The sequence below is a fragment of the Rhinatrema bivittatum genome, chromosome 12, assembly GCF_901001135.1.
Source record: "Rhinatrema bivittatum chromosome 12, aRhiBiv1.1, whole genome shotgun sequence".
Classification (NCBI taxonomy): Eukaryota; Metazoa; Chordata; class Amphibia; order Gymnophiona; family Rhinatrematidae; genus Rhinatrema; species Rhinatrema bivittatum.
The window spans coordinates 26,217,516-26,234,709 of NC_042626.1; the positions used below are offsets into that span (position 1 = coordinate 26,217,516).

General features: G+C 46.3%; 1 protein-coding gene across 1 annotated transcript; it reads right to left on the minus strand.

Moving 5' to 3' along the window:
- Nucleotides 1-2,685: 2,685 nt before the first annotated feature.
- On the minus strand, nucleotides 2,686-5,493 carry LOC115074297 (indolethylamine N-methyltransferase-like). The gene is made up of 3 exons (XM_029573619.1): nucleotides 5,259-5,493; nucleotides 3,869-4,076; nucleotides 2,686-3,183 (listed from the first exon to the last, which is right to left on the minus strand). Exons 1-3 carry the CDS (start codon nucleotides 5,410-5,412, stop codon nucleotides 2,745-2,747), a joined length of 801 nt encoding a protein of 266 aa, XP_029429479.1. The 5' UTR covers nucleotides 5,413-5,493; the 3' UTR covers nucleotides 2,686-2,744.
- Between the last annotated feature and the right edge of the window lie 11,701 nt (nucleotides 5,494-17,194).

A 17,194-nucleotide genomic window follows, 5' to 3' on the forward strand; every position in this document is an offset into this window, starting at 1 on the left:
ACTCTTCAGGCACCAGTAGCAGCTGCATTGGTAGTGGAAGTCAACATGGGGCCTGTGAGTCAGCATGCGCTCACAGGTCCTGCAGTGCGATTTCTCTTGCATGAGTTTCTGTTGTAACAAGAAGACCTGCGCAAGGAGGGATCGGCTCACTGGCCCTGTCCTGACTTCACTACTAATGCTGCTGCCATTTGGAGATCACTGTCAGGCTTGGAACCTGCTACAAGGGGAGGAGAGGGCAGAGTGTACATAGGCCGATGAAGATTCCCATTTCTTCTCTCCTTACCAACCAGTGAACCTACTCAAGAGAAACATGTTGCTTGTCATCAGCTTGCCCTCTTCCCACCAGTTGTCATCCACCTTTGATCCAAGGCACATAGGAAAATATTGCTGCTGTCCCTGGCAAGTGGGATATTTGGAGGAGGAGCTATTTGAAGGGAAGGTTGAGATGCAGGAGGAATTTTGGTGGCTTAGATAAGGTGGAGATGGATTGTCTGTGGAGGGTAAGGGGTTGGGGGAAATGACAGAAGATTGACTGAGGGATGTAAGTGGAGTTGGGGGGTGACAGGGAATTCACATTGAGGAATGTGGGAGAAGGGTTGTATCAGGGGTGCGTTCAAGACCGGAGATCTTGCAGTGGAGCCATAGGTACTCCGAATCAGCAATAATTCTCTAGTAAATATCAAGTGAAGCAAAGTTAGGGAGACCTGCCTCCAGATTATCCCTATTGGCCACCTTAGCTGTATATAAGGAGCTCCAGCCTGCCACATCTTTGTGGGTCCAACAGCTCACTTGGTGTCTGCCCTAAGGAAGCACTATTGATTTATCTGCTGTTTTCTGGCCTTGTTCCTGTGTCTCCTAGTTCCTACTTCAGTCCTTGTCCTCGGCTCTCTCCTGGTTCCTGGTTATTGTGTTCCCATGTCTCCTGGTTCTTGCTCTGGTCCTGGTCCTCAGCCCATTATGGTTCCTGCTTTCACATGGAAGTCATGGCAGCCACCTGCCCCCAAGGGCTCAAGCCCCAGGCAATGGAGGCTACCCTAGGCAGAAGATGGCAGGTCCAGCTCATCCAGCCTCTCAAGGTATGCCTTTATTTACCTGTTTTACCTTTCCTCTGTTGTTAGCAGACCGGGCCATGACAGGATGGAGGGGAGGGGGAGAAGCTGGAATGTGAGAGAGGGGATAGAAATTAGAATGAGGAGGGAATGGGAGATAGAATGAAAGGGAGAGGAAGACAGAGAATCAGTTAGGGGTTAAAAGAAGGGCTTGGAGTGAGAGGTAAGAACATAAGAAATTTCCATGCTGGGTCAGACCAAGGGTCCATCAAGCCCAGCATCCTGTTTCCAACAGAGGCCAAACCAGGCCAGAAGAACTTGGCAATTATCCAAGAAGACTGAAGTAGGTGAGAGAGAATTTGTAGGGGAGGAGAGAGGAAGAGAGGTTGAGAGAGGGGGATTCCTGGAAGGAAGGAGGTTAATACAGGAGGCCCTATGGAGGGATTGGAGGTGGAAGTGTGGGGAGGGTGAGGAGGACTGATTGTTGTGGGGGACCACATGCCTGTTAATTTATTTTGGTTGTTCTTTAAGGTCATCTGGATTTTCAAGTGCTAAAATGGGGTCACCTTGTCTAAAATTTTGGAAGCCCTGTACTATGGCATTACACGAGTCACCAGGTTGCTTTAGTTCTGGCTGACCCAGCACTGAAACCTGAGTTTATTTTCCTTAGCTACCTTGGATTGACCTGATTGACTTCGATTAATATTCATAAGCACTTCTTACAGGAACCTAAGAAGTGCTGTGCTGGGTCAGACTAATGGTCCATCGAGACCAGCATCCTGCCACTGACGGTGGCCAATGCAGGTTGCTTGCAAGTATCCAATAGATCTTAATAAGGAGATCATTTCCAGCTCCCGGCAGTAAGAGGTGGTGTTCTCCAAGCCTACCTGGCTAATAGCTGTTAATGGACCTGTCCTCCAAACCTTTTTTAAACCCAGCTATACTACTGGTTAATTCTTTGTGGATTTTTAGTGCAGGCTGGCTCAGATGAGGTCAGGGATTGGCAGAAAAGATTTTCTTGATTTCAAAAGCTCTTTCATGAAACCTAATGACTCACGGTAGCAGCCAGACAGCCATTAAAACTCAGCTTTATGGGACATTCACAGCCCTGCTTGCCCTGACTTAAAAATCCAAATCACAGAAATTAGAACTGGGTCAGGTCTGACTCTGGTTTTAGCAAACCGCATCAAGCTAACTCAGATGAAATCTCGCCCAGATGAAGGTTCAGGATGGATCTGAAAGATTGCACTTCCAAACTATCCAAAAAAGGTTTCTAAGCATTTTTTAGTGCTTTAGGAGTGCCTGCCTTTTAGGGTTCACTTGTTCAAATTTTAGGGTGACCAGGTCAAGATGAAAATCTGAATATCTAATCTGTAACTTCATTCACACCTCCTCTCTCTGGGGCTAGGAGGTGGTGTCGGTGAAATCTGAGCTGGACTACCCTTCTCCAATCCCACAATAGGAAATGAGCATACATCAGCACTGCTTGAGTAAGCATGTGACATCACAACACGGTAAAGGGGCTATGACATCAACAGCATGAGATATAATGAGCTACAGCTAATATCAAACTATGTTTCACAGTTTGAGTCTGATATTCTAGTGTCCTCAGTAGAAAAAGCCATACATCAATAAATTAAAAAACAACATATTCTATAACTTCATTCTTATAATATATCACACATTTTCAGGCCCTTAGACATCTTTCTGTTTGCATGCCACAAGATAAATGCTACAGTTATGATCACAGATTTGAAACATTTCTTTATCATAATCGCGGGGCAGCAGCTCCAGCTCCTTGATGGCGAATCCGGCTTCCGTAACTGCTTTCCTCAGGAATTCTTCCTCCAAGGTCAGGAGCGAGAATTGCTTTGACCCGGACGTGAAGGAGGTGCTGCCCAGGATACTGGTGATGATTAAGTGCCCCCCTATTTTCAGCAGGGATGAGAGATTTCTCAGGACAGCCCGGTAGGTATCCAGATCTTTGCAAGCGCATTCCAGGCAGCCAACGGTGAGCACAGCGTCTGCTTTTGGCAGCACCACTGGTGCCAGGGGGTTGCTGTTAGTGACATCACATTTTATCACTTGTTTGACTGTTCGCCGCAGCTTTTCTTGCTTTTCAATTACCTTTCCACTAAAAATAAAACATAGGCAATAGAATACATCAGTAATTCAGCTGCAGTTTATTACTGTTTGGGTAGAAGTGGTGAGTGCAGCAAGGTTTTGCCTGAAAAGTTTGCCTGCTCTGTGTAAGCGCTGGAATTTCCCATGGAGGTGGTGGGTGGGACAAGGCCTTTCAGCTCTGAATGCCGTCAATCTGGGTACTTTCATCACCATCAAAATTCACTTGAAAACAGCAGCAAAGGCTGTGCTTTCATTCTGTCATGTGCTGCATCTAGAAATGGCATATGTCCAAAAATGGTATCTCATTGCTGGCCATTACCAAGTGATGGCTCTGTTGTGTCACTCACATCATTTGAGCAGTGACATCCCAGGACGTGATGTGTACAATGGTGACATCAAATCAGGGGAGAGCTGCAGGCAGATTGTTAATGTGATACCCATGCTGGTACCATTCCATATCTAATTATTACAAGTTATGTTTTTTAAAGGACATCCTCGTTATATAATCAAGTAGAGTGCAGTCTCATAATTTTCTCATATTGCTGATTTTACTATAAAATCTGCCGTGCTGTACTATGGTGAGAATATCTGTTATTGTATCTTACACTCTGTGGTAATGTAGTTACTTGGTGCACGATGCCATGATGCTATCAGTAGAGTTATGCTATGGTACTGCTGGTGAGACCACACTATACCTGTTGCCTTCAAGGTCACAGACAAACTTCACAGCAGGGGTCCAGTCAAACAATCCCGGCTCATTCTTCAGCCACCGCTCGAAGTACTGCCGATTTCGGTCAGTATAGTCAGCGGCAATGATTTCTTTGAAGGCTTCACAGGCTGACAGCTCCTGGTAAATAGCAGGACCGGGTCCAATGTCAATCAGGAGGTTGCCTTTCACACCACCTGCATTGCACAGTTGCAAAGAATTTGGTCATTAAAGCAGATACACAGAGTAAAGCATAGTTCAAGATTTTATGGCTTTAATGACTAACCCTGAAAGTTATAGACTAAACTAACAGTTGAATTTTTGCCTCTTGCCCAACTATTGGCACCTGGACCATACAAATAACTGGCATGGCCACTAAGAAGGTGAGATCTATTTGTTTGAGCCCCTACATGACTGATCAAGAAGCCATCTAAATCCTTCAGTCAGTCAAACTGTGACTCTGTTTGCATTCAAAGGTCAGAGGGCATCTTCAGCCAATAGGTTAGGTTTATGACTGCATCTTCTCACATGGCAGGGCTTCCCACACTTAACCTGGTCACTATCAGTCAGGTTTCAAGATATCCACTGTGAATATCCGTGAAGTAAATTTGCATATACAGGGCTTGCACATATGCCTTATGCATAAATATTATTTACTGTAGATATCCTGAAATCTCGACTGGCTGTGGAGTCACAAGGAAGATCTTGGGATACATCATATAATGACCAACTAAGCTCAGTGACCAGCTGGTACTGTTTTATCAGGACAGGCAGATCCACTTTTGGCTTTCACCCACAGCAGGCACAGACTTTTACTTTTACTTCTTTGAGGGAAACCTGTATCTTTGAAGGACGTTTATGCAAAAAAGACTCATTTTACCAGACCAAGACTTTATGCATGACTCTGTATACCCTGAGACTTGTAGTCCTAGCATCTGAATACATGAAAGCGGAATGCTTTGGGCTGAAACTTAAAATGCCAGAACCTGTTATCATTGGCCGTGTGGTCATTCATCACCCTCAAATAAAGAGTTTGGCCAGGGAAAGCCAAATTACAACAATTTCACTGAAACAGATCCAGAGCTGGATTCTGTTTCCGAAGGACATTGTTAAAGACACTAACTAGCACAGAGCGGATTAAAAGTGGTCTTTACAATGGACAAGTTCTGGAGGAAAAGTCCATAAACATTAAAAGTCGGATAGACTAGGGAAAGCCATCACTATTCCTGGAAGTAACAAGAAATAGTTCTGTTTTGTTTGGCATCTGCCGGGTACTTTTGACCCAGTCTAGCCCCTGTCCAAGTAATTCAGTGTGTAACTCCAGGCACTTGCCCCTTTCTACCTGTAGAAAGAGAGACAGGAAAATAGCTTTTTCTTACCTGAGGTAAATGTCTTGTGCAGATTTCTTAGCACGAAGTTTAGGAAGCCATCCTTGATAAAAACCCCTGATCTGGCCCCATAGTAGGTATCCAAATAATCTTTTGGATCAAATTCATTTTGGTAGACTTGTTTGCCAGTGAAACTGGATTCCATGTTGGACGTTCTTAAGATTTTTCTCCTTAATTAATTATAGGATGGAGCGGTGGTTTCTTCAAATCCTCTTCTCTTATAGCAGTGGCAGCCCCATCAGCTCTTGCACAGAGAGCTATCCATTGGCTCCCCTGACCAAGCTGTAAATTTGTCATTTGCTATCCATACTTTTTTTTTTTTTTAAGTACTGTTAAGCAAGACTTCAGATTGAGCCAAGAGCTCAGTTAACAGTCTGGTGCCAGAGAAACAGTAATATGACCCCAGTGTAAAGGGAGATAAATGCTATGTCAATACAAGACAATGGATTCATTTAGCATCAGAATAAATTTTCTGGATCAGGGATAGTGATGAATGAGACTCCTAGCATCCACTGTTTTTAGTATAACCATAGGTGCTAGCTTTGTGGGTGCATTGAGTGCTTGATCGCCCCCAGTATTAAGCAAACACCTTCACCATGTCCAGGGATGGGTAATTTGTGTTGGATTTAGCATCAACTATTGCTTTTGAAAAGTTAGCTCCAGTGAATATAACCATCTGTTTATAGGCACTAAATGAAATAGTTATAATAATTTTCAACAAGCAGCCTTGCGTTCCTCGAGATTATGTGGCTCTGCAGTCCCTGGGCTAACTGCAAATACAACTAAAATAAATTCAGAACTGAAGCATCCCTATAAATTGTTTTTTATATTATTATTAGGAAAGGAATGGAGAGTAAAACAGAGAATACTATAATGTCTCTGTATCGCTCCACGGTGTGACCTCATCTTGAGTATTATGTGCAGTTCTGGTCACTACATCTCAAGAAAAATATAGCAGAATTAGTAAAGGTACAGAGAAGGGCAATCAAAATGATAAAGGGGATGAAACAATTCCCCTTGAGGAAAGACTAAAGAGGTTAGGACTCTTCAGCTTGGAGAAGACACGGCTGAGGGGAGATATGATAGAGGTCTATAAAATAATGAGTGGAATGAAACAAGTTAACCAGTTGTTTTCTCTTTTGAAAACTACAAAGACCATGAAGTTACTAGGTAATATATTTAAGACTATTAAGAGAAATTTTTTTTTACTGAACAGCTAATTAAACTCTGGAATTTGTCGTCATAGGTTGTGGTGAAAGCTGTTACTGTAGTTGGGTTTTAAAAAGATTTGGACAAGTTCCTCAAGGAAAAATCCATAAATAATTATGAAGGTGAACCTGCCTGGGGAAATCCATTGCTGTGAAGAGTACTCAAGTTCTGCCTAATGATCAGTTAGGAGGCTTTGCTGCTTCTATAAGATCTGGAAGCCTGCAGGAACAGTAAGAGAGAGGCTTGAATATCCCCTGTCTTACTTGGATTTCAGCAAGTCTTTTGATACAGTCTTGCCCAGGGCTTAATTTAAGGGGGAATGGCCAGAGATGCAGTTCTAGCACTTCTCTTCAGCTTAAGAGACAGAGCAGCTGGCGTGTTCTTCTCCAGGCCCTCCCCTCCAGACAACCTACAGGAAGGGAGAAGGGAAGAAAGTGAGCACAGGGAGGCCAGAATAGACAGTCTGCTCCCTAATCCAGCTCCTCCTCTCTTGTTTATTTATTTATAGATTTTTATATACCGACATTAGATCAGTGATGTCACATCGGTTTACAGATAACGGAAAGGAAATAAGAGGGGGGTACTTATTTCTTACAGTGAAACGTGTTTCTAACAATGCAACGTAATGAAACTTAAATTCTTGCATATTTCTTACAAAGCAACTTAATTAATAATATAAATTCATATGAAACTCTTCTAACGAAACTTAATGAGACTTGAATTCTTACAACGAAAACATAATAAACATAATCAGCATGCGTCATGGATAACATGGAGGCAGAAAATATGTGTAACAAGGGTCGGACGGGAATATGGTGCTATAAAGGGTCATTGGGGGAAGGCTTGTCAGAAGAGCCAGGTTTTTAGGTATTTTTTGAAGAGCTGTGTTGAGGGTTCAGATCGTAGTTGTGCTGGAAGGTTGTTACAAAGTGTGGGTCCGGCTATGGACAGTGCACGTTCTCTTGTTATGGCTAGATGTGCTTCTTTTCAGGTGGGGATGTGGAGAAGACTAGTGTTAGAGAGTCGGAGGTTTCGTTGCAGTGTGTGGTATCGTAGGGGCATGCTTAACCAATTCAGATTGTCGTTGTGGAGTGACTTATAGATGAGTGATAGGACTTTGTGTTGTATTCGGAAGATGATGAGTAGCCAGTGGAGGTCCTTGAGGATGGGCGTGATGTGGTCCGATTTCTTTCTGTTTGTGAGGGATCTGGCTGCTGCATTTTGTAGTAGCTGCAGTGGTCTGATTGCAGCGGCAGGGAGGCCGAGCAGAAGGGAGTTGCAATAGTCAAGCTTTGAGAAGAGTAAGGTCTGGAGGACGGTTCTGTAGTCATGTGGGAAGAGGAGCAGTTTGAGTCTTTTGAGGGTCTGGAGTTTGAAAAATCCGTCTTTGATGATGGTGTTGATGTGCTTTTTTGAGGTTGATTTCCGTATCAAGAGTGACTCCGAGGTTTCTTGCTGAAAGGGTTAGTTGTTGGTTCAGGCAGGTTGTTGTGCTTTGATGTTTGAGATTGCAGGCAGCGTTGTTGGTGATATGTAGGATTTCAGTTTTTTTGTGATTGAGGGAGAGTGACAGCTGAGCGAGGAGTTGAGTTATATTCGACAGGTGGGTGTCCCAGGTTCTTAGAGTGTTTTCGAAGGATGATTTGAAGGGGAGCAGAATCTGTACGTCATCTGCATATATGTAATAGGTAAGGCCTTTTGTGGAAAGAAGGTTGCAGACGGGGAGCATGTAGATGTTAAACAGGGTGGAGGAGAGGGATGATCTTTGGGGTACGCCGTGTGGTAGGGAGATTTGTTTGGATTGAGATGATTCTATTCTTACTGAGTAGGACCCGCCGGAGAGATATGATTCAAACCATTTAAGTGTGGTGTCGCATAGACCAATTTCTTTTAGTCTGGTTAGAAAGGTGTTGTGGTTGATGGTATCGAATGCGGCAGAGATGTCAAGGAGTATCAGGAGGTATGATAAGTTCTTGTCTGTGCTTCTGAGAATGGAGTTGGTGAGGGATAGAAGGAGTATCTCTGTGCTGAGGAGTTTTCTGAAACCATGTTGAGCCGGGTTTAGAATGTTGTGGTGTTCTAGATGTTCGGAGAGCTGTTTGTTGACAGTTTTTTCCAGGATCTTGGCAATGAAGGGCAGGTTGGAGATTGGTCTGTAGTTGGAAGGTTCTGCAATGTCTAGATTCATTTTTTTGGGGATAGGTTTGATGATTGCAGATTTGAGTCTGTCTGGGAAGATGCCCTGTTCCAGGGAGAGGTTAATGATGTCGGCTATCTCCCTCCTCCACCTCTTCTCCTATATTGCAGGGATCAGAAAAGGAGAGGAGTGCTCCATACTGAAGCAGACATGCAAAGCAAATAATACACCCAAAAACGTTTTTAAATTAGCACAAGAGTGAAACCTGTGAACAGTAATTGCAATTGTTGTCATGGGGCAGGCAGACTTGGCTAGGATTTCCCTCAACAGGAGTAGGGCCAGACTCAGGGGTGGGGCTGGACTGGATCTTCTGCCTATACCAGCCACCTCCCCTGCAGGTTGAGCTCTTGGGTTCTGGTGGCCAGCAGGACTTTTCCAGAAGCATGGTGCTGGAACCGAGTACAGGCTGGGAACTGGAACAAAGCACAGGATGGGAGCTGGATACAGTCAGGGCTGGAGACAAGGCTGGAGTCAAGGGCAGGCTTGGACCAGAGACCAGGGCTGGACAAGGACCAGGGCTGGTGCAAGGGGATTAGGCGCCCTATGCACCTTCTGCCTTGAGCACGCCCCCCCCCCCCTCCCCTCATCGCACCACCCACACCCGGTCACACACACATCCCCCCCCCCCAGTTGTGCTGTCACTCCCATTAGGGGGGCACGAGCTATGTGGAGCCATAAGCGAAAACAGTGGCACCATAGCAGCAAAGAGGAGTGCCACTCACACCCCCCCCCCCCCCCCGGTTGCGTCCCACCCCCTAATGGTTGGCACCCTAGGCCCACGGCTAGTTCGCCTAGTGCTTCCACCGGCCCTGACAAGGACTGGTCTAGACAAGGACTGGACTAGGCAAGGACTAGACAAAGACTGGACAAGGACAGGATTAGAACAAGCAACAGGAAACAAGAAAGCTCAAAGAGGGCACAAGACTTGCTAGACAAACCTAGGCCTGAAGGTCACAAGGTAGGGCATGAAAGCACTGGGCATGGCAGATGGGCCTGAAAGGCCACAGAGCAAGGCCAGAAGCCCTGGAAAGGCCCAAAACAAGGCAGGTAGGACTGAAGGGCTGCAGAGTAAGGCCAGAAGGCCTGGAAGGGTCCAGAGCAAGGCAGGAGGCCAAGGTAGGCTACAGGGCAAGGCAGAGGGTCAAGCTAGGCCTCAATGCAAGGTAAAACAAGGCTAGGATGGCCAGATCAAGGGGCCGAGGTGACTCGATGAAGGACAGGCTGGGTTATATAAGGTTGGAGTCACTGCCCCATGAGATCAGGAAGAGGGTAGCTAGCGCTGCTGTGAGCAAGGCTCACTGATGACCTTTCCTGGTGGAGGGGCTGCATAGCAGGCAGAATTGTCAAGGTTTCAACCCTAGCCTTGATGAATGGCACTACTGCACACAACTTTCAAATATGTGATAATCCAACCCCTTTTTTGTGTCCATTATAGAGGGCTTAATTTCTGAAAGAACAACCCAGACTTGCATTCTGCCACCTCTTTTTCTGGGACCCAAGAAGGTAGAACAGAGCCGGCATTGTATATCAGTTTTGGATCCCCTGAAGAAACAGATCCAGTAGTTGCATGGATCATTTATGCACCCCCCCCCCCCCCCCTAGCCCTTGGAGGAAGCAGTGAAGAACAGAGGTTGCTGAAGCTGCTCACCCTGAGACAAGCACAGCACAGCACATGGCTTTAATTTTTGTGCAGTTTCCAAGCACAATTTAGAAGGCCTTGAGGGACAAGAGCCAAGGAAGAAAAAAAGAACATGGGGTGAATGCCTGTCAGACCCCACTACTTCTGCCACTCCTGGGTATGTTGGCCTCCTGCTTATCATGCTGTCATCCCAGGCCATGCAGCCTCTGCTGCTGGCGACCACACTGGTGAGGGCAAAGGTGCCAGTAAAATGAATGAGGGGCAGGAGTGAGTGAAGGGAACAGAGAGAGAGGGGATGTGGGAGGGCAAAAGAGTGAGTGAAATGATTGGAGAAGCTGTGGGTTATGTGGAGAAGAGGGGGAAATATTGAGACAAGGGATTAAAGCTGCTGCAGGGTGGGAATGAAGGGATCACATGAACATAAGAATTTATTTATTTAGGTATTTTATATACCATCATTCTAAAATAGGATCACAACAGTTTACAAAGTTGTCGTTTGTTTTCAGGGTCAAATTTCCCATTTTAGGTCAGCATTCATGTGCTGGGTTTAATACAAACATTTAATATCTAGTCGAGGTCATATTCATATATTATCTAGTTTCTTGCATTATCTAGTTCCTTACAATTATAAATACTAATTCTAGGTCAACACAACATTATCAAGTATGAGCTAATTAAGGTGCTATTTCATTTCATTGTCCTATGTGCCATGCTCATGTTGTAGACTTTTACACTTGATATCGAATTTGGTATAATGGGTCAGACTGAAGGCCATCAAGTCCAGTATCCTATTTCCACTGATGGGCAAACCAGGTCACAAATAGCTGGCAAGATTCCAAACAGTAAATAGATCTCATGCTGCTGTCACACAGAGATAAGGACTGACTATTTCTTAAATCTCCATGGTTAATAACAGATTATTAACTTCTCCTCCAGGACTTTGTCCAAACCTTTTTTAAACCCAGCTATGCTCTCTTAATCCCATTCTCTGACAATGAATTCCAGAGTTTAACTGTGAATTTAGTGAAAAAAATGTTCCCCAATTTATTTTGAATGTGCTACTTACTAACTTCATGGAGTGTCCCCTAGTCTTTGTATTTTTTGAAAGAGTAACTAACCGATTTACATTTACCTGTTCTATTCCAGTTATGATTTTATAGACCTCTATCATTGGATCCGGACCATTCTCTTGCCTGTTGCCTGTTACTGACCTTTGCTATGGCCCCAAACCCTTCTCTTGCCTGCTGCCTGGTACTGATATTTGCTATGACCTTGGATCATTCGCTTGGTTACCTTCTGCATTCTCTACTACGGACTCAGAGCCTTCTCATGCCTGCCACCTGTTACTGACCTCTGCTATGGACCTCATCTCTTCTTGTTCTCTGCCTTCCCTGAACCCGGTAACTATCTAATCACCTCCTGCCCCAACTTCAGACTCGGCTCTGGGGTCTCTGTCTGACACCCTCTACCTCTTCCATACACACATGCCCACTCACTTTCACACCCATGCTCACTTGCACTCAGCTCTCTGCTACTCACCTATATACACTCTCAGATCTCTTCTTCCTACTACAAGGGCCTTATAGCTGGCTTTCTCTCTCTCTCTCTCTCTCTCTCTCTCTCTCTCTCTCTTTCCCTCTCCAGCATGTGCATGCACAGAAATACAGTGGCTCCAGCACGTGTGCTGCAAGAGGTGTGGAAGAGTTCCCAGGTATGACACTATGTCAAGCCTCAGCCCCATTTAACCCTGCCTTGTCATTACTTAGTTGCCTCTTGATCGAGACATCTTGGCTTCCTAACCTTTGTTCTGTCTTGTCTAGTGGCTTACTCAGGCCTCTTGTCTTGACTAGCAGCCTATCCAGAATTTCTGCCTTGCCCAGTGGCCTCTATTGGTCTCCTGCTTTGCTCTGTGGCCTCTCTAGCTTCCCAGGTCTCCTTGCCTTGCTCTCTGGCCTCCCAGGCCTCTTTGCTTTGCTCTCTGGCCCCCTGGGTCTCTCTGCCATCTTACGGCCTCTTGGCCTCCTAGGTCCTCATACCCAGTCTTGTGCCCTGTTGGGCTTCCCTGTTCTGTCTAGTCCAGTCCTGTTCTTGTCTAGTCCTTGTTCTGTCTTGTACTTGCCCTTGTCCCTGATTCAGCATGTATGCTACATCCAGTCCCCAACTTGAACCTGTATCCGCTCCCCAGCCTGAGCCTGTATCCAGTCCTAGCCCATGCCCAGTATTCAGCCCTCGGGTCCAGCCTGTGTCTGTCCAGCCTGCTTCAGTATCAAGTCTTCTGCTTCTATCCTGTCTCTGCCACAACATCCAGCCTGTGTCTGACCTCAGTTCCTGTCTATGCCTGGCCTGCCTTTTTCAGTCTCTCCAGCCTCGTACCAACTGTCCAATCTCGTGCAGTCTGTCCTGCCTCACCCTGCCTTATTTACCTTCACCATGATGTTCCACCAAAGAAGTCAAGCCCTACCAGCTCCCAGAACCAAAGAGCTCAAACTGCAGGGGAAGGGGCTGGCCAGGCAGATGATAAAACCAAACCTTGCCCTGCAGTCCTGCCCTACTCCTGCAGGGGTGCACCTAGAATCCACGCTCACTGGCATGACAATCCATAATATATCGGGCTTGGTAGTGTGTCCGTCAGCACTCGCGTATGTTCCCCAGCCCGCCGATAGATGGCGCAGATGGCTCCCTGGAAGCCTTGGAGGCTCAAACATGCTGTACAGCGTCCATGTCACAACACCAGCTACAAGAGGTACTCCTGGGGGAATTCTGCACTACTGCGGAATGCAGATTTTGCGCAGAATTCCTCCTTCCCGCAGATTTCCTCCCTCACCTCGCCGATTTCCTCCCTCGCCGGAAGACTATTCAAAACCAGAAGGACAGCAGCCATCGCGGGACAGGCAGAAAATAGCAGAGGAGATCCTGGCATGCTGCGAATGGAGTGCGTCCCGCGGCACACGCGCCATTCGCAGTGAAAAGGGAAGGCCCCTGTGTGCCACGATTGGCGTACCCGGGCCTTCATCTTCGCCGCGAACGGAGCGTGTGCCGCAGCACACGCTCTGTTCGCAGCATGCCGGGGTCTCCGCTGCTATTTTCTGCTCAAGGCGAAAATGGAAGGCCCCCGTGTGCCGCGAATGGCGCGGGTCCCGCGGCATGCCGGTGAGAGAGAATGTGTGTTGGGGAGGGGAGGGTGAGAGAGAGCAGGAGGGTGTGAGAGAGAGCATGGGAGGGGATGCCTGTGAGAGATAATGTGTGTGTGAGAGAGGGGGGTGACAGAGAGCATGGTTGGTAAGAGAGGGGTGGGAAGAGTGTGAGAGAGAGCATGGGAGGTAAGAGAGGGTGGGTGGGGGGATGCTTGAGTGTGGGTTTCAGAGAGAGGGAGCCTATATGAGGGGAGGGGGATGCCGGTGAGAGAGAATGTGTGTGTGAGAGAGGAGAGGGGGTGTGGGGGAGTGCAAGAGACAGCTTGGTAAATAAACTTTGCCAGCCCTGGCTTTAGCAAATGTGCCTCCACGTCCTTGCCCTAGGTGAAAACAATTTAGTTTTTCCTTTTCAGCTAACGCTTCCATACAAGAGCAGATGTGCCAATAAAAAGGCTACTATATGACTGAGGGATTTATGCACATGGAAAATGAACTCAAACAGAACCTGCCAGGTCTGTCTTAAATTATGTCAGAGCCGGACTCTCTTCAACTCCCATGTACTCAGTCTGAATGCAGGGCAGTTGCATGGACGCAGGTAAAGGAGGTTTATTAGAGACGGGGGAGGGGAGGGGGGGGGGAGAAAACCCCGCAATTTGGTTCAACTTCATATTGGAACCTGCGTTTATAACCACTTAGCTCTGAGCTGGTTTGACATTAGCTTCTTTTATTTAATCTAGAATTTTTACAAATTAGGTTGAATTTCTGTAAATATTTTCAGATCTGTACTATTTTGCGTATTCAAAGACAGTACAAACCTGAACAAGCTTGTCCAAACCAATGTGTTCCTGGAGATTCAAGTGCAGCCTTGAATGGCCTGGATTTGTCAGCAGCAATTCACAGCTTCTGCTGGGGATCCAAATGCCCTTTCCCTTTCTCTCCAGCCTCTTGTTTGATGGGTGCTGTACTGAGTTGCACCTTCTCTTCACTTCTAGATGGGGGGCTTAAACTTAGCCTCCAATTTTTCTTTTGTTCAATGGAGGGGAGAGGGAGAAAGATGACTTAATCCATCGATCCCCTTAACATCTAAAACTCTTTTGATATTAGCAATTAAAATAAATAGAAAATTAATGGAAAACTTAAATGTAAATTAACTTCAGGGACAAATTTTGTAATATATTAAGCAACACCTAACGTTTGTTGAAAAGATCAACTTTGTGGCTGCCAAACTGGTGCTGCAGAGGTGAAGGACACTTCAGGTCAGGCCCAAGAAATGGGATGGCAGGATAGGGCAGGGCGCGCATGGTCCACGGTGCTTCACTGCTGAATATGACGGAATTTCGTAAAACCGCCGCTGAGCAGTGAGCTGATTCTTGCCTGGTGTCCATATATGGAGATCTAATGAGTTGACTTTTAGAAGGCCAGGACGCAGGACCATAGTACAGTGAGTTCCCTTTTAGTGGTGACAGGAAAGAACTACAGCTGAAGAAAGAGAAGCCACTTCTTCTGGCTGCTTGTCAGACCTGCTGCTTCTTACACCACAAGGTTCCTGAGTGCCGTGCTGCTGGAGGTCCTTGTTTTCACAGTATTCCCTAGGAGTGAGTTTTAGGCCTTTCAAGACAGTATTTAAAGCAATTCTGAATTTTAAAGCAACTGGCTTCTGACAACTCAAACATGCTTGAATTTGAGGGGCCCTTACCTAATAATATATACTCTGCAATAAAAGGAATGTGCACCATCATGTGACTTCATGTGACTTCATGTCATTTCCTTAATCCCCCTTGAACCTCTTCCTCCCTGTTCCCGCAAGCCTATCCCCCCCTCCACCCCCCTTACCTGCTTCCCTCCCCCTAGCCCTTAGCCCCCTCTCCCTTCCCCATGCCACCCCTTTCCCCTTCCCTCGCCACCCCCTCCCCCAGCTCCCTTACCCCCTCTACCTTGCTACCTGTAACTGTAAGTATGTTTATAATTACTACCTCACTCCCTACAACTGTAAATATGTTTCAATGTTTCCCCCCACATGTACACCATTATTTATGTCGACCCTATATTCCATGTTTAAATGTAAAGCCTGTTGCTGCATTACGTTCTCTGTAAACCGATAAGATGTTCAAAACGATTGTCGGTATATAAAAAACGTTAAATAAATAAATAAACAAACAAATAAATAAATATATCAGTCACTGATGAGAAATTTGCAATTTGTAAAAAAAGGCTAAACTTTTTCTTCTATCAGGAAATGTTGATGGTGCGGCAAGCATGAGATGAAGGTAAAAATCCAGTCCTTGTGCTATTATTACTGGGAAAAAACTAGGACTGGTGTGTCCATTAAGCAAATAGGTAAATCTACAGCTATAACACTAAACTTTCACGAGGGAAATGTTGATAAAATGAGGAAAATAGTTACCTAGCGCCCTGGTCTTTTCTTTTAATCAAAAGGCACACACACAGACACTGTCATGGTTGTGGACCCTTGTGCTGTGGCGTGGTTGACGCAGCTTAGTAGGCAAAACTACTAGGCCCACGCCGAAAGCTGGCAGACACATCCTTGGCTGGGATTGATCTGGACCTTCACCTTGACCAGCCCCATTCCCCACAGGTTGAGACCTAAGTTTCCAGGGGCTGGCAGGCGAGTGTCCCTGAGGGTGGTTAGAAACAGAGAGTCCACAGCCGGGTCTGAAGTTGGGGCAGGAGGTGATTAGACAGTTACCGGGTTCAGGCTGAGGATCAGGGAAGGCAGAGAACAAGATGAGGTGAGGTCCATAGCAGAGGTGAGTAACAGGTGGCAGGCATGAGAAGGCTCTGAGTCCGTAGCAGAGAATGCAGAAGGTAGCCAAGAGAATGATCCAGGGTCACAGCAAATATCAGTACCAGGCAGCAGGCAAGAGAATGGTCCGGATCCATGCAAACGTCTGTTCCAGAAGGTCAGGCAGGTGGAGGACCAGGATAGGGCAAGGCAGGGAGCAGGAACGAGGCAAGGCTGGGACTGGTGCAAGGTAGGGCAGGAACAGGAGCAAGGCCTGATCAGGAACAAGGCTGGAACAGGAACAAGGATGGATCAGGAACTAGCAGCACATACTGCAAAGCTGCAGGAAGACCTGTTGCTTGGAACACAGCTGGGGTTTAAATACCCAGCCACACTGACTTCATCAGAGGCTATGTCCAGGGCTTTTCCACCATGTGTGCCTAAAGGGATCTGTGGAGGAGATGACATGACTGGATCCTTGCCATGTGTGGCTGGTGGCATTGGGCAGTGAGTGAGTGCAGCCAGTCATGGGACATTCTGCAGCTGGCTGATAACATCACAGTACTCTAAGCCCCCTCTGCAGGCCTCTTGGCTTAGGCTTTTGGGGTACATGCTGATGGAATTCTTTTATCATTTGGGGGGCTTGGAGATTAGATGCAGGGTCCCAAATTTTTTTTCTGGGCAGAAGCCCCTACAAGAGATGAGATATTGCAACTTGTTTTGAACTCTTCGGGAGTCTAAGATCTCCTGGACCTAACATAGTATCCTCCTTGGAAATTACTTCCGCAGGTTTAAACAGAGGCCTTGATGGCCATGATAGAAACGTTGGTTGAGAGAGATGTGGGACACACTGTGCGTTTTGAGCATGGATGGAAACTTCCAACTGGTAGGCTACTGGTCTTACTTGGTAGACCTTCCCCCCCACTATGATTCCCCCTTTTCCTTACCCTCCTCTTCCTTAGAAATAACTCCCTTCAAGACAGACTTTAGTTAATATTGTTACAC

Bases quoted from the DNA above. Each gene is read 5' to 3' on its own strand.
- LOC115074297 (XM_029573619.1), bottom strand. From the start codon at position 5,412: ATGGAATCCAGTTTCACTGGCAAACAAGTCTACCAAAATGAATTTGAT. The intron at 4,077-5,258 runs GTAAGAAAAAGC...TGTGCAATGCAG, and splicing joins GCACAAGACATTTACCTCAG to GTGGTGTGAAAGGCAACCTC. The intron at 3,184-3,868 runs GTATAGTGTGGT...TTTTATTTTTAG, and splicing joins TGTGACCTTGAAGGCAACAG to TGGAAAGGTAATTGAAAAGC.